Source organism: Vipera berus (assembly GCF_964194415.1).
Source record: "Vipera berus genome assembly, chromosome: 2".
NCBI lineage: Eukaryota > Metazoa > Chordata > Lepidosauria > Squamata > Viperidae > Vipera > Vipera berus.
In genome coordinates, this window is record NC_138203.1 from 214,476,091 (window position 1) to 214,498,787 (window position 22,697).

Here is a 22,697-nt window from a genome sequence, read left to right on the forward strand (position 1 = left end):
GGAAGAACCTTACCAATAATTAATCACATGAGCCTTAAAATATGGCATATTGGGAGAGTTCCCATTCTGGTTAAGTTTGTCAGCTGTCCTATGAGGACTATTTTATCTGCTTGAGAAGCAATGACTACTTTCAAAAGTGACAAGGAATTCTCTGAACCTTACAATGATAATTCCGGCACACTTTGACATTTCCTAATTATAGAGATAAACTTTGGAATAAATAGCAAACATTGCATCTTAATGGATATTTCTAATTAAAGAGATAGTATTGATCTTGTTGGTGGACACATGCGATAAGTAAAATACATATAATTGCTCTCTTTCCCGACTTCTAGGAAATTTGAGTTTGGATATAGCCAACCAAATAATTAGGCAATAGTTTGAAGATAAATGAACATATCAGAAAGATATCCAAATAATAACGGAAATGAAGGCTAACACCTGTAAAATATTTATATTGTCTTAGAAAAGACATGAGAAGACAAAATATTATATGGCCAGTAAATTAAAAAGTACCAGGCAAAGCAGATAGTAACAAGACCTGGCAATGGCTAAAAGCAGGAAAGAGATGCATACAAAGCCACAATTGAGAAGACAGCAACAACCGCAAGTGCCACCTCTGCAAAAAGTTGAAGAAACAGAAGAGCACCTAGTTAGCAACTGTAAGATCACACAGACTGACTACAAATAATGGCATTACAAAGTAGCATCCATGGTGCATTGGAAGATCTGCAAGAAATATCACTTGCCTGAAAACAAGAACTGATGGAATTTCGAATTCAAACAGACAAACATTTCCCATACCACACTCCAGAATTGATAAGACACAAAAAAATCTGGATAGTGTACCTGGAGACAGCAGAATAGGAGCGAAAGAACTGGAGAAGATAACAAAATACAAAAACCTGCAAATGGAAATAGAATGACTGTGTCAAAAAAAAGCAAAGGTAATACTAATAGTTATAGGCACCTTGGCTATAATCCCAATACAACTGGAGCACCACTTTAACACCTTTGGCATTGATAAATTCACCTTCAATCAATTGCAAAAGGCAGCTTTATTCAGAACAGCTTACATCCTGTGATATTTTTAACACTATAAAACATCAAAATCTGCCTATCCCGGGTTCTTAGGAAGGACTCAATAGGTAGATAAAAATGCCAAATCCAGTCTGAACAACTGGTTGACTGTGTAATGAACCACATCTGGTTGACTGTGTAATGAACCATAATAATAATCTTTCCTTCTTGGGTTACGTTGTTGCCGCTTGTTCTACTTCTCATAGCTTTCTTCATCATACTGATATCAGGCTACAGATGTTTGCAAAACACTAGGAGAAAGACAAGCAGTGCAACCAATAGACTATAACGATGAAGTCTTCATTGAGAACAGAATGCCTTGCAGAGTGGGTGGATTGTCTAACAAACAAAGCTTGTATTAATACTGCTGAAAACTGCTCATCCATCAAGAAATTGGTGGACATAAACACCCACTATAAGCACTGCACTTGCAAATGGGAAAAAGTGCTTTGTCCATCTACTTGGAAAGACCGACACTACCAAAGGCTGCATTAATGCTCATGTATCTGAATAAACATAAGAAATTAGTGTTTAAATTTGAAATTAGTACATACAATTTAGTGTATAAGTAGTTTTGAATTTTTAAACTTCAGGAAGGCACTGTTAATCTTACTTTTCACATAGTTTGCATCTAGCTGATGAGTATTAGGTGACCTATTCTTTTTTATAATGGTTTTGTAATATAAAAAGGATGATTTCCATGGGTTGCCTTATGATATTAAAATCTTCTGAATAGGTGATATAAAGTTGATTTTAATAAATAAAATTAAAACTTACCAAGCTAGCAGTTTTATGATAAACCACTGAAATATTAAGCCATCATTTTTTTTAAAAGAATGAAACTGTAGTAATGAACACATAAGAATGTGAAGAAAGTAAATGTTCTGTCAATTTAAGATCATGCAAAAGGAAAGGTTTCACTAAAAAAAACCCCCTAAGAAATGCGATTCACAAGGGCAAAGTGACAGGCTGGTAACTTTAGGGTCAATTGACCTGGAAAGATTCTGAAAAAGATTTTCAGTGCTATATATTCTCAAAGATAGCCAGAATAAGTAGGAGTGTGAACAAAACCAGCTCTAACAACATTCTAGCTTGCCTAGGAATCGAAACACAGGTTCAATTTTCAGCTCCAATTTTGAGATTTCCATCATTGATCTTCATTTCTGATTTTACCTTACTGTTCTTGATTTCTCCTTAGCGAGTCCCATGCCCTCATTTCTCTTCCTTTTTTAAAGATGTTTTTTATTGTTTCAGATTATATAAAATACCCCAGGCAATCCAGTTTGGATTGAAAGTGTGCAAGTTATAACATACTATCACTGGCTTCACACATTATACTAAACCATGATTTGTTTCATATGGCACAATTACCTGAGTTAATATATCAAGCTAAACTATAAATAGCTGATAAACCATAATGACTTAATTCACATAAACTGGAATTTGATATTTAAATATTTTGATACAAATGACATATTTCATATCATTTGTGCAACGACATTAAACATGGTACAAATCATCAAAAATAAGGCAAACTTAACGCGAGGCTATGTTTTTAGTTATCTCAGTACAGACTGAAAAACAGGGCTCCATTAAACATGTGTAATGAAATTTTAAGTTGGAAGTAAACAAGACTAAGAAATAGCTCATTATGAAAGTAAAATAGAAAATGAAAAATGTAAGTTAAAGATATACTATCTTTATGCTATTCTGTTGGGGAAAGCAACCTGATGCAAATCATAAAATTATAAGAAACAACATACAAAAGAAGAGGAAAAAATACAGCTAGATTGAATTTACTCCAACACTATTCATTTCTCATACCTGCCTATTGCACATCTTTTTACATCTACATCCTGGATTCCACAACATCCACATATCAAATGATAACTGCAATTTTTTTTCCTTTCTCAGCTCTTTATTTTTGAAGATATATCATCCACACCATCCATCACAACTTTTTCATTCGGTTTTTTTTAATGCTACCTGGGGAATGCTAAGAGTTGAAGTCCACATATCTTAAATATGCCAAGTTTAAAAAACACCGCGCTAGGTCTACTCTCTCCCGCCGTCTACTCTCCGTTAGCCATACAGTTTACCTTCTTCCTGCTCTCTTGCTTTTATCCCCACAACCAAGGCCCTTTTTTCCCGCCCTTTTTTCCCATTGGATGGTCTCCTGTCCAATCAAAATTTCCCCATTCGACATTCCCTATTCAATTTAGCTCGTTCGCTTCGCCTCACCTTTTGTTCTGCGCGACAGAGCCGAGTAAAATTTGACCTTGTTCTGCCTAATAAAAAAAGGCAGTGCCCTCCGTTCTCACGCGTCCGATGCGGTGGTTGCTGAAGGCGTGGGGTCGGCTGCGAGAAACGGCCTTTGGGCGGGATTATTCGTGGCAGCCCCGAGGGGGGCTCCGGCGTTCGACAGGGCTTCAGAAATACCAGGCCTTGTTTCCATGGGAACTAGAACCACCCGTAGGGGACGTTCTAGGCAGAAGTGGCGGGAAAGCGCTCGTGCCCGGCCGTTGGAAGCACGCAAAGGGGGCTGAGGGAGAACCCAGCTTTCTGGGCATAGTCGAAAACTACTGCGACCGGGCGGAGCGTGTGATTGAAAAGGAACTCGTGAAGCGGCTTCGCACTCCCAAGGATGAGAATGAACGAGTGCTGCGGGTTCGCGGGGTCCTCGACGCAATCCGGTGCTGCGGCCACGTCCTGGAGGTGGCCTTCCCGATTCGTAGAGACAGTGGCTGTTGGGAGGTGATCAAGGGCTGTCGTGCCCAACACAGCCAGCACCGTTTGCCCTGCAAAGGAGGTGAGCCTGAAGAGCACCTCTTGTATGGTAAATTTAAGCAAACGATAAAAACGAAGTTAATTGCGCTTTCACAGCAAATGTAGATATTCTAAAGTAGCAACTGGCCTGGAAGATATTCCAACGTATTGAGTAAAATATACCGTTTTATTGGTTGTGTTGGATGGACTTAGTTCTGATTGACTGAACTCTGGTTTGCATATTGGTCTATGTGATATTCACCACCACAAGGTAATTATGGATTCACACAATGAATTTAAAATATAATGGACACTAGTTTAGGGTTCATTCTTGTGCAAATCTGTGCATAGGATTAGATGCGTTAAAAGTTACTTAAGTTGTCTGCTTGGCAGATGAAGGACTTCAGATACAAATTTCAAAATAAATTGGTGTTTAATATATTAATTGATTATATCTTTAGAATTTGTTAAAAATAAACATACCCATCTGGAAAAACCAAACAAAAACAGATTAAAATCTGACAATCTGTACTATGTGACTATCAGTAGTGAACTTGTGTTTTATGGAAAGAAGGAAAAAGGTTTATAAACAAAGGTTGGAAGTACCGGTAGTTGCAAGATGACACAGAAGTAGATATCTGGCTATTTTAAGATCTGTTAAGTTGTAGTTACCAATCCCTGCTGTTTAAGGAAGCCTAGTGTTCAGAGTTATTAAGCAGTATGTAAACTGCTTGCTTTCTAGCAAAATAAATCTGATAGATGTGGGGTGTAAAAATCCAGATTATCTCAACTAAGCTTTTATTTATCATTTGGTAAGCAGCCAAAAAAAGGTTGACTAACTTTTTACTATAGTCTAGTGGTCCAGATTTTTGCAGCTGAAATCTGATAGGTCTAAATACAAACAGTGGATTTTTTCTGGTATTAAAAATAGAACTCCTTTGAAAAATGGCATGAACTTTGCTACTTTCCATTCATTAATGCTGCCATCTAGTTTAATAAAATGGTACTGTTGTCTGCTCAACTGATTTTTTTTCTTTTTTAACCATTAGTAATGATGTTCCATTTTTAGTGAATAATAATGATGATGATGTTGGAAGTGACCTTAGAGGTCTTCTAGTCTAACCCCCTGCTCAGGCAGGAAACCCTATACCATTTCAGACAAATGATTGTCCAGTCTCTTCTTAAAAACTTCCAGTGTTGGAACTTCACAACTTCTGGAGGCAGGTTGTTCCATTGATTAATTGTTCTGTCAGGAAATTTCTCCTTAGTTCTAGGTTGCTTCTCTCTTTGATTAGTTTCCATCAAAGAGATGGAAGAGTATCAAAGAGTATTATCTAGATTGTTTTTAAAACACTTAATATTATAAATAGATTTTTTAAAAATACGGTCCTAAAATTATGAATTGTTTTAGAAAAGTTGACAGTTATGTTTTTAAAATTTAAACATTTGGAAGTCATGGAAAACCCTTAGGTATTTTGGAGGAAATTGGAAAATACATAACATAGTCTTTCCTACTGGTCTTGGTCTAAAGCAATGGCAAATACATCCAATCATAGGTTGGCTTGTAAAGTGTTTATCATGATGTGAATATACTTTTCACAAGTGGCTAATAGAGTTTACTAAAGATATATATCAAAGTATAATTCAAGCTGAGTAGTTCATCTTCCCTCTTTTCCCCAATTATCTACCAGTATATAACTTTTCCTCTCATTAACAAAATGTGGAAATTAAGAAACAAAATACATCAGGCTAACACAACTCTAGACAGGAAATTTTGTGTGCAAATAAAGGATCTATATAAAAGCCTTATAAAAGAGTCTTTGATACATATTGTGTAGCTTTCTCAAACACTTATTACCAGAGTTCACAAAAATAGTAAAGTGTGTTTTCAGTGGATATATATGTTCCATATACATTGATATATATTTGTTTCTCTTTCTCCAGGGATTCGATATAGCAAATCAGTTAGTGCTGATGAAGTAAAAGCTTTGGCTGCTTTGATGACATACAAGTGTGCAGTAGTAGGTATGTTAGCACTATATGAGTAAATATCAAAGATAGGCAGAACAGACCTGGAAGTCAGTATGTTGAAAATTTCATAATGATGAGATTCACAGAAATTATTGTGTATACGCCTATCTTCTGCCTTCAAAAAAATGCATATTCCCATCGCCCAGTACGCTCACACAGAGAAGGCCTCCTCAGGGTACCGTCGGCTAGACAATGTCGGCTGGCGACCCCCAGGGGAAGAGCCTTCTCTGTGGGAGCGCCAGCCCTGTGGAACCAGCTCCCCCCTGAGCCTCGGATGGCCCAAGATCTCCAGTCCTTTCGCCGCGACCTCAAAACACTCCTTTTCCACCTGGCTGACCTGGACTGACAGGGATTTTAATTATGTTTACAATTTTTAACCCTAATCTTTAATTTATTTTAATTTTTAATTTTAATTTATTGTACAGAGACCTTTAATTTTGTTGTTGTTAGCCGCCCTGAGTCCTTCGGGAGATAGGGCGGGATATAAGTCCCATCAATCAATCAATCAATATTAGATAATAAGATTCTTCACAGAAGTGGCAAGCCAGCCAGGGAGGCCATGGGTCCTTTGGATGAAGGGGTGAAAGAGAATGCTAAAAGGAGAAAAGCAAATTGTAGAGAAGCTGAATGTTTATGGAGATTCTCAATCATTCAGGTCATGGTTGTCCCAAAAATACTTTTTCCAAAAGGCAACTAGATATCCTTGATTTGTTTTTTTTTTTCTTTGAAAACGTTTAGCTTCACATACAAGAAGCTTCTTCAGTTCATTACTGAGGACCTTCTTGGATAAGAAGCAAAATGTTTTCAAAGAAAAAAAAGCAAGGACATCTAGTTGTCTTTTGGAAAAAGCACCTTTGAGATAGAGAAACTGAACAATTTTTTTACTTTCATCTTCACAGGAGAAAAGTTGGGCAGTTCCCTGAGCCTGAGCTCCTGTTCTGTTTTAGCCATACAGAGATAGTAGAAGCAATATGCCAGGCTATACTGAAAGATTGACCATCAACAAATTACTGGACCCTGATGAAATTCACCCAAGAGTTGAGCTTAAAGTTGAGATTGTAGATCTAACTAAAATATGCAACCTATCTATATTTGTCCTGTATAGTTGAGGATTGGCCAACGTAACTCAATTTTTAGAAAGGGCTTGCAGAGAGATTCAGGAAATTATAGGTCTATACCTTAACATCATTCCCAGGAAGATAATGGAAACTGAAACTGCTATTACTTGTAGATAAAATATGCAGATGATACCACTCTTAACGGCAGAAAGTGAAGAACTAAAGAGCCTCTTGTTGCGGGTGAAGAAGGAGAGTGCAAAACTGGGCTCGAAACCCAAGATCTTGGCATCTGGCCCTGTCAATTCCTGGCAAATAGATGGGGAAGAAATGGAGGTAGTGACAGATTTTATTTCCCTGGGCGCCAAGATCACCGCAGATGGGGACTGCAACCAACGCTCCTGGGGAGGAAAAATATGGCAAATCTATACAGTACACTAAAAAGCAGAGTCATCACCCTGCCAAAAAAAGTGCGTATAGTCAAGGCCATGGTTTTCCCAGTTGCAATGTATGGTTGTGAAAGTTGGACCATAAGAAAGGCTGAGCACCAAAGAATCGAGGCCTTTGAACTATGGTGCTGGAGAAGACTCCTGCAACTCCCTTGGACTGCAAGGCGTTCAAACCGGTCAGTCCTAGAGGAGATCAACCCTGACTGCTCCTTAGAAGGCCAGATCCTGAAGTTGAAACTCAAATATTTTGGCCAGCTAATGAGAAGGAAGGACTCACTGGAGAAGAGCCTAATGCTGGGAAAGATTGAGGGCAATAGAAGAAGGAGACGACAGAGAATGAGGTGGTTGGATGGAGTCACTGAAGCAGTAGGCGTGAGCTTAAATGGACTCCAGAATATGGTAGAGGACAGGAAGGCCTGGAGGAACATTGTCCATGGGGTCGCGATGGGTCGGATACAACTTCGCAACTAAGAACAACAGAAATGATCATTTGGAGAGGCCTTGCTCAGGGGTATTCGGCATGCTTCCCTAAAGGAAAGTCATGTTTAAATGATCTACTATTTGTTTTTTGAGGGTGTTAACAAACGTGTATAAGGGTAACCCAACTAGGGAGCAACATTAAACTGATTATGGATCTCCGAATAATTAAGTAGAGTCAAATCTGGGTGAGAAACTACCAAAAAGTTCCAGAGCTGTAGTTTATATTAATGGGGAAAAAAACTGGAAGAAAGCAGAAGTAAATCACTTCCATACTGCTGCAGTGAAACTACACAAATATGATCATGATGTTGCTAGCAGTTGTAACTTAAAGAACATGTCACATTTTTAAGTAGAATATATATATGAATAGAATAATAGTTGAATAACAGGTATTCTATTGGTCTGGTGAAAAAAAAATTGAGAATAGAAAATTTAAAAAAGTTTGCTGTATAACTGCATAATGGAGATGCCATATTTGAGTTGGGATAATGAGAAAATAATGTAATAATTGAGTTAATACATTGTGTTAGGTTGACTATTTTGAGGTTCACTATGTTATATGAATTGAGTCAGTATAAAGGTTGTTCTCAACTTAAGACCAATTGCTTAGAGACCAGAGTTGTGACAGATGCCCCATATAGTACTTACAACCCACTTTTGAAGTTATGACAACTGCACACGCACATAGACAAACACATACTGCAGTCACGTAATTGCATTTTGAGCACTTAGCAACTGGCTCACCTTTACTGCTGTTTGCAGTGTCCTGTAAACATAATCACATTTTTAAACTTTTTTTGCCAGTTTATAGCATATACTTCTGGTTTCCTCCCAAAAATGCCCATTAAGTATAATAAATTCACTTAACAATCACCATGTTTGATTAATGATCACCACAAAATATGTCATAAATTTGGGTCCACTAATGTAGTGATCTATTTAAGAACTGCAATCATTTACACTCATAATTCCAGGTTCATTGACAGTTGTAAGTTGAGATCTAATTATAGATGGAGCTGTTTGCTTGTAGCAGGCCAGAGAGAAAGAGAGAGGGTGAGGGTGAGAGTGGCTGGTTGGAGCTGTTTGAGAGGGGGGGGAAGGTGAAGTTTTATTGTTTCTCTTGTTTGCAGGCAGGCCAGACAAGAGGGAGAGAGGGTAGTTTGGGGAGTTTTAATTCCTTTCCCTCATTGGAATAAGTTAGACAGAGGGAGAGTTAGGGAAGGGGTTTTTTCTTTATCGGATCAGCTGGGAGAGATAAGGGATTACATGGAGTGAGGTCAGAGAGGGGCGAGGAGAATGGACAAGGGAGGCCTCTGCCAGTGCCAGAGATTGGTTACCATCATTCTAGGCAAGTTGTTGTCATCAAAGACCATCATCGCCCCATGTGTGTGGCTGCCAGTCGTGACTGAATACCACCGTGTTAAGTACCCTGTTAGGCGGAGGTACCAACGTGAAAGACTTCTTTGGGCTGGTGGCCACTTGGAGGGCAGGTCGGGAGGGTCCGGACTTAAGCGGTCCCTACAAGGGTGGCGCTACACCACTTAACTGAAAATGCCAGATGTTGAACCCAAAATTGCCTTAATTCAAATCATACTCTATCACCATGCGATGCCCCCTCCCCAACACCAAAAATTACTTAATAAATAGCAAATTCTGAAATGTGGATGATATGTTTTCAGAGTTAGCACTGTATTTAAGCAAATTAGGAAATGGGCATTGCTGCTAATTGATCATGCTACATCGTCATTAAGAAGAATCTTGGTAGCCAGTGTTGGTTAATGAAATACCAATTAAATCAAGAGACTTGAAATTTAAAAGAGAACACGTGCATTGCTTCACTGTATTGATATAGTATACTGAGCAAGAAAATCATTAAATCTGTATTTTCTTCTTATGATATATTCATCATGAATGTATTTTAACATGTTATTTTTACTTGCTATTTTCCAAGTAAAGAAAAACTTTGAATTATAAGGCAGTACTCTCTCAACAGTTCTTAAAAGTTGCTGTCCTGTTACATTTCTGTGGCTGGATAAGAAATAAAAATATAAGATGCTAATTTGTTGGTAATGGTGTATTTCAGATGTTCCTTTTGGTGGGTCAAAGGCTGGTGTGACTATTGAGCCAAGGAATTATTCAGTAAGTATAGGTTCTTCCCTGGAATGAAAAGAACAGGACATGATGACATGCTCATTTTAAAAAAATGTTTTAGATAACTTTATTGAGAATTACAAGTAGAAAATAACAACTTATACAAACTACAAAAATATAGAGTTATGAAAAAGAAAAAGACAAAAAAGAAAAAAAGTAGAAAGGGGAAAAAAAGCAAGTCACCCCTTCATCCCAGCAATTAAAAACAATTTCAATAGCTTATCACTAACTCTTTAATACAATATATTTTATCTTCACCCCATGACTTATCTCTTAACTAGAAAACAAAATTCAAAGGCCTTGTCATTCATTCGTTGTTAACAAAGTCCGGAAAGGGAAACCAGTTATATCTAATTTTCTATTTCAACCTTAAACAAATAAAGCTTAACTGAGTTTTGTGTCCTTAAAAGTCTGCTTTATGAATGAGTTTGATGGTCTCCCTCAATTGCCATAACTCAACTCAAAAGCGATTTGCAAAACAACAGTTCTTGCAGTCTGCTCAAAAAGAGCAGCTATCTGGGGTTTTGTGGGTTATCTCAATGAACTCTGCTCCTGAGAATTTTCATCAGTCCAGCCACAAATTTCCTTGTAAATACAGATCTGCGGCCAGCAGGACATGAGCTTACCAGGCCCCCACCCTTAAGTCTCATGACATACTGTAACTTTGAGGATGAATTTGTGTGTGGCAAAATTTGAATTAATATATACCCATATCAGACAATGGATAGTGAATCACTGTAAAAGTGAAATGGGGAAGACCAAATATGAATTTGTAAAACAACCTAAGAACAACTGAATCCTTTAGAATCTTACTTATTTATCAACAGATTTCTATAGCCGCCCATCCCACCAAAGGTGACCCTGGGTGGCAAACAATAATTAATATGAACAATAAATAAAAACATGTACAAAAATATGTACTATATAAGGTAAAAGGTAAAGGTTCCCCCGCACATGCGTGCTAGTCGTTTCCGACTCTAGGGGCCGGTGCTCATCTCCGTTTCAAAGCCGAAGAGCCAGCGCTTGTCCGAGGACGTCTCCGTGGTCATGTGGCCGGCATGACTAGACGCCAAAGGCGCACGGAACGCTGTTACCTTCCCACCGTAGTGGTCCCTATTTTTCTACTTGCATTATATAAAAACCCTTATTAATAAATTATTAGCAAAATAATAAAAAAGCAAAAATATCCATCGCAGAAGAGGATAAAAATGGACACTACGATGGAGCCATCTGAGCAGGTTGCCTTGGAGCCTCAGACCTGACAACATAAGCAATACTTACGTTGGAATACAAAAGGGAAGATGCTAGTCTAATTTCAGAGAGAAGAATGTTCCATAAAGTGGGTGCCACGACAGAAAAGGCTTGTTTTCCTGAGATGAACCAAATGAAAGTCCCTGGCCAGTGGTACCTACAACATTCCTACTCTGCCAGATCTAGTGGCTGATGTAACCATAGAGAGGTGGACCCTTAGATAATCCAGTCTCATGTCATGAAGGGCTTTAAAGTGTAAAACCAGTACCTTAAATCGGACCCAGAAGAAACTCGCAACCAGTGCAGCTTGCAGGCAGAGTTGTAACACATGCTGGTCTAAGAGTGCATATAACTGCTCACACCACTGCATTTTATGCCACTGAAGTTTGTGGATACGCTTCAAGGGCAGCCACATGTAGTAGTCCAATCTGGAGGTGACCAGAGCATGAATGACTGTAAATAGGACCTGTCAATCCAGGAATGGGTACAAGTGGAACACCAGATGAAGCTGCACAAAGGCCCTCCTAACCATAACTGCCACCTGCTCCTTGAGCTGGAGTCGTTAGCCTAGGATGATGACTGTTGGGAGGTTAGTGCAACCCTATCCAGCACCAAAGATGGTGAAGTTTTGAAACCGGTGGACCCCACTACCTAAAGCCACTCAATCTTACCAGGGTTTAACTGAAACCTGTTGTTCCCCATCCAGACCCTCTTGGCTTCCAGACACTGGGATAAGATATTCACAGCATCACATAAATCTCCAGGGTTACAGATATATGATTACCTCATTCCATGGCAATGAATGAGCACCTTGGAGAAAATACTAAACCCTGTGGCACCCCACATACTATGGGCCAATAGTGGAACCTCTCCTAATCAATATCAACTGGAAGGGACCCTGAACGAAAGAGGCAAACCAACACAATAGTGTGCTCCTTAAACACACACACCCCAAATCCTTTGAGCTGGATTTATATTTTTTCTTTACAGTACATAAAAGGAATTTTAAAAGAATTACCTGTTAAAGCAAAGTAGTGATGCTGAAAGACTTTTGTCTTGCCAGGATGCAGCTTATTCCTCAAAAAAATGTAGATGTCAGGCTTTTGTCACAATTACTCTTTTGGCATCCCTGATAGAGCCTATGTTGTTGTTAGCTGCGAAGTCGTGTCCGACCCATCGCGACCCCATGGACAATGTTCCTCCAGGCCTTCCTGTCCTCTACCATCTTCTGGAGTCCATTTAAGCTCACGCCTACTGCTTCAGTGACTCCATCCAGCCACCTCAGGATCTGGCCTTCTAAAGAGCAGTCAGGGTTGATCTCTAGGACTGACCGGTTTGATTGCCTTGCAGTCCAAGGGAGTCGCAGGAGTCTTCTCCAGCACCATAGTTCAAAGGCGTCGATTCTTTGGCGCTCAGCCTTTCTTACGGTCCAACTTTCACTGCCATACATTGCAACTGGGAAGACCATATCCTTGACTATATGCACTTTTGTTGACAGGGTGATGTCTGCTTTTTAGTGTGCTGTCTAGATTTGCCATTGCTTTCCTCCCCAGGAGCAAGCGTCTTTTAATTTCTTGGCTGCAGTCCCCATCTGCAGTGATCTTGGAGCCCAGGAAAATAAAATCTGTCACTACCTCCATTTCTTCCCCATTTATTTGCCAGGAATTGAGAGGGCCGGATGCCATGATCTTGGTTTTCTTAATGTTAAGTTTCAATCCAACTTTTGCACTCTCCTTCACCCGCAACAAGAGGCTCTTTAGTTCTTCTTCACTTTCTGCCATTAGAGTGGTATCATCTGCATATCTTAGGTTGTTAATATTTCTCCCGGCAATGTTAATTCCAACTTTTGATTCATCTAGCCCTACCTTTCTCATGATGTGCTCTGCACATACCGTATATACTTGAGTATAAGCCAAATTTTTCAGCCCACTTTTTGGGCTGAAAAATTCCACTTCGGCTTATACTCCAGTCAACAAAAAAACTTACCGAGGACTTGTGCGCGGCCGAGGCTTTGGTGCTTCCGGGATCGCGCGCACCTCTCCCAAGCCACCGCCGTCCGGAGACCTGCCGAAGTTTGGGGAGGTTTGGGGAGGTGCGCGCGCACCTCCCCAAACCTCCCCAAACTTCGGCAGGTCTCCGGACGGCGGCGGCTTGGGAGAGGTGCGTGCGATCCTGGAAGCACCGAAGCAAGTCCTCGGTAAGCTCCGGGCGGTCACTTGCTTCGCGTCTCCTGAGGGAAGGGGGGGCGACTGGAGCGGGCGTGTTTCCTCGCCTGCTGGGCGCCGCGATTTGCCCGGGGAACGCGCGGGCCCCGAATGGCAGCGTGGAGCGAGGAAGCGGACAGCCAGGGCTTCCCCGAGAGCCGCGGCCACACAGGGTATTCCTGTGTATTCAGGCTTGCAAAATGGCGGATCGAGCCTCTGCTGGCGGCAGAGGCTTGCAGAACGGCGGATCGGCTTATACTCAAGTCAACAACTTTTTCCAGTTTTTGGGGGTGAAATTGGGGGTCTCGGCTTATACTCGAGTCGGCTTATACTCAAGTATATACGGTAAGTTAAATAGGCAGGCCGACAGTATACAGCCTTGCTGGACTCCTTTCCCAATTTTGAACCAATCAGTGGTTCCGTGTCCAGTTCTCACTGTTGCTTCTTGACTCGCATATAGGTTTCTCAAGAGACAGATAAGATGGTCTGGTACTCCCATCTCTTTAAGAACTTGCCACAGTTTGTTGTGATTCACACAATCAAAGGCTTTAGCATAGTCAATGAAGCAGAAGTAGATGTTTTTCTGGAACTCCCTAGCTTTCTCTATGATCCAGCATATGTTGGCAATTTGATCTCTAGTTCCTCTGCCTCTTCGAAATCCTACCTGTACTTCTGGTAGTTCTCGATCCACATACTGCTGGAGTCTAGCTTGTAGGATTTTAAGCATAACTTTACTAGCATGTGAAATGAGTGCAATGGTGTGATAGTTTGAACATTCTTTGGCACTGCCTTTCTTTGGAACTGGAATGTAAACTGATCTTTTCCAATCCTGTGGCCACTGTTGAGTTTTCCAAATTTGCTGGCAAATTGAGTGTAGCACTTTTACTGCACTGTCTTTTAAAATTTTGAATAGCTCAGCTGGAATACTGTCACCTCCACTAGCTTTGTTGTTGTTCATTTTTTCTAAGGCCCACTTCACTTCACATTCTAGGATGTCTGGCTCGAGGTCAGTGACCACCTCATCGTGGTTATCAGGGACGTTAAGCTCATTCTTGTATAGTTCTTCTGTGTAATTTTGCCACCTCTTCTTAATCTCTTCTGCCTCTGTTAGGTCCCTGCCATTTTTGGTCCTTTATCATGCCCATTTTTGCATGAAACATTCCCTTCATCTCTCCAATTTTCTTGAAAAGATCTCTGGTACTCCCTATTCTATTGTTTTCTTCTATTTCTTTGCATTGTTCATTTAAGAAGGCATTCTTATCTCTCCTAGCTATTCTCTGGAATTCTGCATTCAATTGGGCATATCTTTCTTTTTCTCCCTTGCCTTTCGCTTCCCTCCTTTCCTCAGCTATTTGCAAAGCTTCCAAAGACAGCCATTTTGCTTTCTTGCATTTCTTTTTCTTTGGGATGGTTTTGGTTGCTACCTGTTGTACAATGTTGCGAACCTCTGTCCATAGTTCTTCAGGCACTCTGTCTATCAGATCTAATTCCTTAAATCTATTTGTCACCTCTACTGTATATTCAACAGGGATATGATTTAATTCATACCTGACTGGCCTAGTGCTTTTCCCTACTTTCTTTAATTTAAGCCTAAACTTTGCAACAAGAAGCTCATGGTCTGAGCCACAGTCAGCTCCTGGTCTTGTTTTTACTGACTGTATAGAGCTTATCCATTTTGGCTGCAGAGCATATAGTCAATCTGATTTCTGTGTTGACTGTCTGGTGATGTCCATGTGTAAAGCCATCTCTTGGGTTGTTGGAAAAGAGTGTTTGCTATGACCATCGTATTCTCTTGACAAAATTCTATCAGCCTGTGCCCTGCTTCATTTTGTACTCCAAGGCCAAACTTGCCTGTTATTCCAGTTGGCTTCCTACTTTAGCATTCCAATCCCCCATGATGATAAGGACATCATTTTTGGGTGTTAGTTCTATAAGGTGCTGTAGGGCTTCATAGAACCGGTCAATTTCATCCTCTTCAGCACCGGTGGTTGGGGCATAGACTTGGACTACTGTGATATTGAATGGTTTGCCTTGGATTCGAACTGAGATCATTGTCATTTTGAGGATTGTATTCCAGTATTGCTTTTCCTATTTTTTTATTGACTATGAAGGCTTCTCCATTTCTTCTGAGGGATTCTTGCCCGCAGTAGTATACCTGATGGTCATCTGAATTAAATTCACCCATTCCTGTCCATTTTAGTTCGCTGATACCTAAGATGTCAATGTTTAGTCTTGTCATCTCTTGTTTGACCACGTCCAGCTTGCCTTGATTCATGGATCTTACATTCCAGGTTCCTATGGAGAAAAAATCTTTATAGCATCGGACTTTCCTTTCACCACCAGATACATCCACAGCTGAGCGTCCTTTCGGCTTTGGCCCAGTCGCTTCATTCTTTCTGGCGCTACTAGTACTAGCCCTCTGTTCTTCCCCAGTTGCATATTGGACACCTTCCGACCTGAGGGGCTCATCTTACAGCGTCATATTGTTTTGCCTTTTGGTACTGTCTATAGGGTTTTCATGGCAAAGATACTGGAGTGGGTTGCCATTTCCTTCTCCAGTGGATCATGTTTTGTCAGAACTCTCTGCTATGACCTGTCCATCTTGGGTGGCCCTGCACGGCATAGCTCATAGCTTCATTGAATTACGCAAGCTCCTTCGCCACGACAAGGCAGTAATCCATGAAGGGGGACAAAGCATATAATAATAACTGAATATTGATATTCTTACACAGGAAAATGAACTGGAGCAAATAACAAAAAAGTTCACATTGGAATTGGCCAAGAAAGGTTTTATAGGTGAGTTCATTTTTGTAAAAAAAAAGTGATTCTTTCACAAGCTGCCCAAATATCATAAGAGGTTAAGAGATCATCCTCCAATCTGTTGTCCTCCTATTATGTTGAATGACAGGACCCAGCACCCTGACTGAGTTTCACATAAAAGCATGAGCTAGAATAATGCCTGCCATCTCTTACGGATTATCTGGCAACCAGATTGGTTTGAATTGACATTAAAATCTGAAAATTGTATTCTTTAATTAGCACTTAGGATAGAAAAAGAATCAAATTTTGCAGAATTCTACTCCTTGTTAATATCCATTTTTCATTGTTAAAGAAAATCCAGTATTTTTCAGCATTGTTGCCTAATTTAAGAGCCTTAACCAAAATCCCCTCAAAGGCAGCATGGCAGCCTAGAAGTGAAGATGCTCGTCTCCCACTCGAAAGGTTGAGAGTTCAATCATAGCAGTGGCAGAGGTTTCTCTATTAGGGAGCAAAGAAAATACCTGCTGTGAACTCTGCCTAGGCATAAGGAAGGGCATCCAACCAGTAAACCCTCGACTCCACTCAGTCGCCCTGACTCCATCCCAAATAAAGGGATTACAGGACCGTAAAAAGAAAAAAACTAAGATTCCCTCAGCTCCTTCCCTTAATGTAGTAGCTTTATTGCTGTTTTGTTGGTCATCTTATCCTTAAACATTTGCAGAGGTTAACATGAAAATATATGCATATCTTGTTTTTAAAGGGGTCTATTTTTCCAGTCATTTGAACTTTTTCTTCCTGCTTATTATTTTTCTTCTCCTTTCTGTTCTGGTGCAGAGTTTATTTTCAATTGCATCTCTTTTTATTTTTGGTTCCATAATGATTATCACAGTGATGAGCATATCTAGAGTGATTATTTTTTTTAATAAAGAAAAAGTTTTGTTACTACGGTATTTCTAGGTCTTAGGATTTGGGATCAAGATTTGTGCCCACTAGCTGATTGATTGCAATACTCAACTGCTTAATAACTAAAAATATAAATTTCAGCACTGTTTGAAATATTTACTGAACAAAGTATAAATGTGACTGAATAATATTTTAGTGGGTGAAGGATGGACTTGTAAGTATTCTATTTATCTCTAATTCTTCTCAGTTAAGAAGAACAAGTGTGCAGTCCTATAGTCTTTCGCCTAAAAATATATTCATTTGAACTGAATGGGACTTCTGACACACTCATTTCTTTCTTTAGATTTATGCAGATAATAAATTTAGACTATTTTATACAAAATTTGTTAGTCCATTTCATATGTTCAGTTCTCTTTTTCCAACCTTTATGAAAAATAATACAGCTGCATCCATTATTTACTAAACGCAGTACTACTGTGTTAAATAAACATACATAGGGTTGCATAGAAAATGTCTAAATTAAACATACGTTCAATTTTATACATGTGTTTGTACACACACATATGCACAATTGATTGATGTATTCTGGCAACATTTGTGATTCGTGGTAGAAGAGACCAGTCATAAAATTGACTGTTCTATATGTTTTTAATATGAGCAGGCCCAGGAATTGATGTAGCTGCCCCTGATATAAACACAGGAGAAAGGGAGATGTCCTGGATTGCTGATACATACTCCTGTACACTTGGACACAAGGTAAATTTAATTCTTTAGACAAAAAGCTTGTTGTGCCTGCTTTCTAAATAACCTAGCAGCTTGCTTCCTTCTCTGAAGATTTGATTTAAAGAGAAGCTGTATGTTTGGTTGTATTATGTTTTTTTCAAGTTTGTTCTCTTTTTAAGTGGTAACTACACATATTTCAGGAGATGACACAGTTCTCAGCTTTCTGGCCTTGGGAAAATATTTAGTTGGTATAGTTATATATTGTTTCATATTGATACTTGCAGGATATCAACTCATATGCCTGTGTAACTGGGAAACCCATAAGTCAGGGAGGAATCCATGGGCGCATGTCAGCCACAGGCCGTGGAATTCTATATGGAATTGAAAACTACATCAACAATGCAACATATATGGATCTTATTGGCCTCAAAACTGGTTTCTCTGGGAAAACATTTGTTTTGCAGGTAAATATAGTATTTAGGTGCTGTGGGATAGATATAATCTCATTCTTACAGGTTACTGTTAACAAGTCCATCCTTACAAATTGGGGCTGATGCTGCATTTCAAAAGTGGTTGTTGCTGGTACCTGCGAAGTCGTGTCTGACCCATCACGACCCTATGGACAACATTCCTCCAGGCCTTCCTGTCCTCTACCATTTTCTGGAGTCCATTTGAGCTCACGCCTACTGCTTCAGTGACTCCATCCAGCCACCTCATTCTCTGTCGTTCCCTTCTTCTATTGCCCTCAAAAGTGGTAACATAGGTAAATTGGACAAATTGAACTGGGATATTTGCTTGTATTTATTAAAACAATATTGTAAAAATTTGGATTTTGATATTTTACCTTGCTCCAGATAATTTGTTTATGTATAGCTACATATTTTGTACAGTATCATATAGATTATTTATTACGATCACAGCATTTTTGATGAGATTCATTATATGGGCATACACACAGACATAGTGTTACTATCCCAAATTTATCCACTGAAGATGTTTTCATTGAAAGTTGTGGACTATTATTTATCATGCTTATCAGGTGCAGGTTGCTGGATAGAAGCTAGGGCTGAGAGAGAAAATGACTGGCACAAGGCCAACCAATTGACTTCCATATCAAAGGGAGGATTGGATCTATCTATTTATTTATTTACCTATTATTATTATTATTATTATTATTATTATTATTATTATTATTATTATTATTATTATTATTATCATCATCATCATCATTTATTTATTTATTTATTTACCTACCTACCTACCTACCTACCAGTGAGACTGAGAGAAAATGATCTGCTGTGATGAGAGGGAGGGAGGGACCTGGGATACTTGAAAGTGGGGAGGGATGTGCCAAAGGTTTGGGACATTAACAAACGAGTGAAGGATGGAAGGCACTGAGAAGATCTAAGGTTAGGCAGACTGATTGAATCTACTGTACAAGTAGTGTTCATACTTATTCAGTGATTGAATTTTATAATGGCACTGAATGAGAAATACTTGCAACCATCACAGCATCCCTGCAGTCATGTGATTGCAATTTGGGTACTTGATAATTGGCTTGCAATTCCAATGTTGCAACATCGAATAGTCAAGTAATTGCAATTTGCAATCTTCACTGCCAGCTTCTTTTTTTTTTTATTGAAAAGTTTTAAAATACAATTTTCCTTTAAAAAAAACCCCTTCCCCCTCCCTCCTCCCCCCCTACCTCCCCCCCTCCCTCCCTCCCTCCTCCCCCCCCTGCCTCCCCCCCTCCCCCCCCCGACTTCCCAGAGCTGAATACAAGGTATATATATAAAAAGAGAAAGAAAAAAAGAAAAGAAAGGCAAACATAAGCAACCATGTACTAACAACTATAAATTCTAAAATCCATCACTCTCTAGCTTATATAGGATAAACCAAACCTTGGCAATATTAAATATATATAAAAAACTAAAATAAATAAAAAAAACACTTTCTAGCTTATATAGAATAAGACAAACCTTAATAATATTAAATATACATTAAAAACAGGAAAAAGAACCCCAAAATAGAAAGAGAAAAAAAAGAACAGAAAAAAAAGGAAAAAAGAATTATTCAAATACTATATAATACTTCTCAACCTATACTTGTCCTAAATAGACTCCATCCCTTTTTGTCCATTACATGATATAACGTTCTTACAAATAATCTTTCAAATTAACCAAGATCTTCGCCACCTCAACCAAATCAGAAAACTTTAAAGTCCAGTCTTCTGTAATCGGCCGTTCCTCTTCCAGCACATCTATAATTATTCCAAACAATAAAAAAATTGCGAACAAAACTTTAACCTCCATTTGGAAATCTTCTATATATTCCACCAAACTTTAATCCAAAAAAACCTCACCCTTTCCACAAAACCACCACATGTAAAAAATATATTGCGTCTACACCCAAATCTTTTCCCACCTCCCATACTTGACTATGAATACGTCGTAGAAATTCCATAGACTTCTGCAAATCCTGCTATTTTCTCTTCTTAGCTCGTTTTGCAGCAGCACGCGTCACCCTCTGTTCTATTGAATCATCCGACGAAGTTGTATCTTGATCTCTTCCAACACCGTTGTCTTCTATCTGACCACCTTCGACCTCTTGATGCACTCCTTCTCCAGATCCCTTTTCAGCTTCCAGAGATGTTAATGGCGTTGCATTTAAAACATTATTATAGAAATCACGCGCTTGCATCACAGTAACCAGACGGTACCTTTTACCTTCGTGCGTCACCATCAACCCAGCTGGGATCTCCCATCTAAACCTTATATCTCGTTGCTTGAGCTCTTGCACAAGGAATGTAAAATCCTTCCTTCTCCTTAAAATCTTTGGAGGAATTTCTTTTAAGACCAAAACTTCTTGATTAGCAATCACAACTTTAGTATCATAAGCAGCTCGTATAACTTCATCTCTAGTTTCCCTTTTTGCAAAATATACCACCACATCTCTAGGCAACTTTCTCTGTCTAGCAATCCATGAATTCACACGAAACACTTTATCCATGCCTCCTTTTATTTCAGATGCTGGCTGTTTCAACACTTCTTCAAAAGCCTCAGAAACCAGCTGCTTTAGATCTTCCTTGGTATTCTCCTTTAAGCCTCTAACTCTAATGGCAAACTGCATCTGGTAATATTGAGCAAGACTCAGTTCCTTTTCCACTTTATCTTCATTCTCCAATACTTTTGCTTCTAATATAGCATTCTTTTGAGTCAGATCTTCTAGCTTTTCCTCCAATTCTTCCACACAGCGAGCCACTTTACACACTGAAGACAAGATGTCTGCCTTCATCACTCTGAACTTCTGTTCCATCCTCTCCTCCATTCTCTCCTCCAATTTCTCCAATTTCTCCTCCATCTGTACAAATCTAGCATTAATTGATTCCAAAATTACCTGGGCGTGTTTTTCAAGAGCATCTTGTAAGTCCTTTGATGTCAATACATCAGGAGGATGCAGCGCCTGCAGTAATGATTGTTGCACAGGAGAAGTTCCAGCACTCCGAAGAGTTTTAGGGGGTGGTTTAGCCGCCATCTTTTACCAAATGCGACGCACTTTCACTTCATATTTATAATCCAAAAAAGGCCATCAAGCTGGAGAGTAAAATATCACCTTTTCCTCTTGTATCGCTCTGCCTGCTCCTTTAATCCATAGTCATTCCTTCAGGCAGGGGTGGTCGCAGACGCCTGGCTCTGCTCCAAGAATCAGGAGCAGAGGCGCCGGCCAGCTGGGAGCAGCCCAGGCTACGGGGGAGTTCAATCCTTCAGCCGCCCAAGCCATAAGCTCAGGCGGCCCTGGAGAACTCTACCCCTACCTGGGAGCTCGCCCCCTCCTCTTCTCCCGAGGAGGGGGCTTCAAATTCGCCCGAACAGCTGATCGGCGCTGTTTCGGGCGAAAAAACAATAGCTGAGCCGCGGGCAGCCCGGGAAGGCTGTCTCCGTCGCCGCGGAGCCACCGGAAGTCACTGCCAGCTTCTGACAAGCAAAGTCAACAGGAAAGCTGGCAGAGGTCTCAAATATCAATCATGTAATTGCAGGATGCTGCCAAATAAGGATAGCATCTGCGCCTGCCAGGATTGCTGTTGTAAGCCAATCCCTTCACCATCTTAGCCACTTTTCTCTGAATTCTTTCTTCAACATCTTTCTTGTACCGTATTGTCAATATTTCTGGTTCAGTCTGAACTCTCAAGGATAAACTAGAAATGCTCAGTTATTTTCTGATCTCAACTGCAGCACACTGCTGGCTCATATTAAATCTATGCTCTGCCTCACAATTGAGTCATGTCCCATGTATGTTGTTGTCAGGTCCCCAAATTCTTATTGTCTTCCTTGTGCTCTTGTTTTGGGGCCTGCCATTCTATTGGGGGGGAGGGGGAATAATTATTCGCTTGGGATAACTTTTGCTTTCTACTTTTCCTCTCCCGCCTCTATCCACTTGAGAAAGGAATGTGTCTCCCTTATCAGCGAAATGGTTACAGAGAAATGAAACTGAAGAAGACCTTGAGATGCGCACCAATTGTGCCAGTTACCCGCACATTGTTGCCACTTGTGGATTGGCTGAATTTCAAATGGACATTATGACTCTTATTAGGAGGAATATTGCTGGTTTAACCATACCGTTTAAGCGGGATTTTCTCCAGATCCCGCCTTGACTTCCCTACTGTCACGTTGTTAGTTGCGAAGTTGTGTCTGACCCATCACGACCCCATGGACAACATTCCTCCAGGCCTTCCTGTCCTCTACCATCTTCTGGAGTCCATTTAAGCTCACACCTGCTGCTTCAGTGACTCCATCCAGCCACCTCATTCTCTGTCGTCCCCTTCTATTGCCCTCAATCTTTCCCAG

The 22,697-nt window shown here is 39.9% G+C and overlaps 1 protein-coding gene across 1 annotated transcript in view; it reads left to right on the top strand.

Annotated features, from left to right (window-relative positions):
• Positions 1–5,846: 5,846 nt before the first annotated feature.
• LOC308663345 (glutamate dehydrogenase 1, mitochondrial-like) overlaps positions 5,847–22,697 on the top strand; it is a gene marked incomplete at both ends in the record, with an annotated part of 41,547 nt that continues 24,696 nt past the window's right edge. Inside the window, 5 exons of the mRNA XM_081319687.1 lie at positions 5,847–5,871; positions 9,945–10,000; positions 16,200–16,263; positions 17,792–17,886; positions 18,138–18,317. Of these exons, the coding sequence (XP_081175813.1) occupies positions 5,847–5,871; positions 9,945–10,000; positions 16,200–16,263; positions 17,792–17,886; positions 18,138–18,317 (420 nt within the window). The remainder of the gene's footprint in view (positions 5,872–9,944; positions 10,001–16,199; positions 16,264–17,791; positions 17,887–18,137; positions 18,318–22,697) is intronic.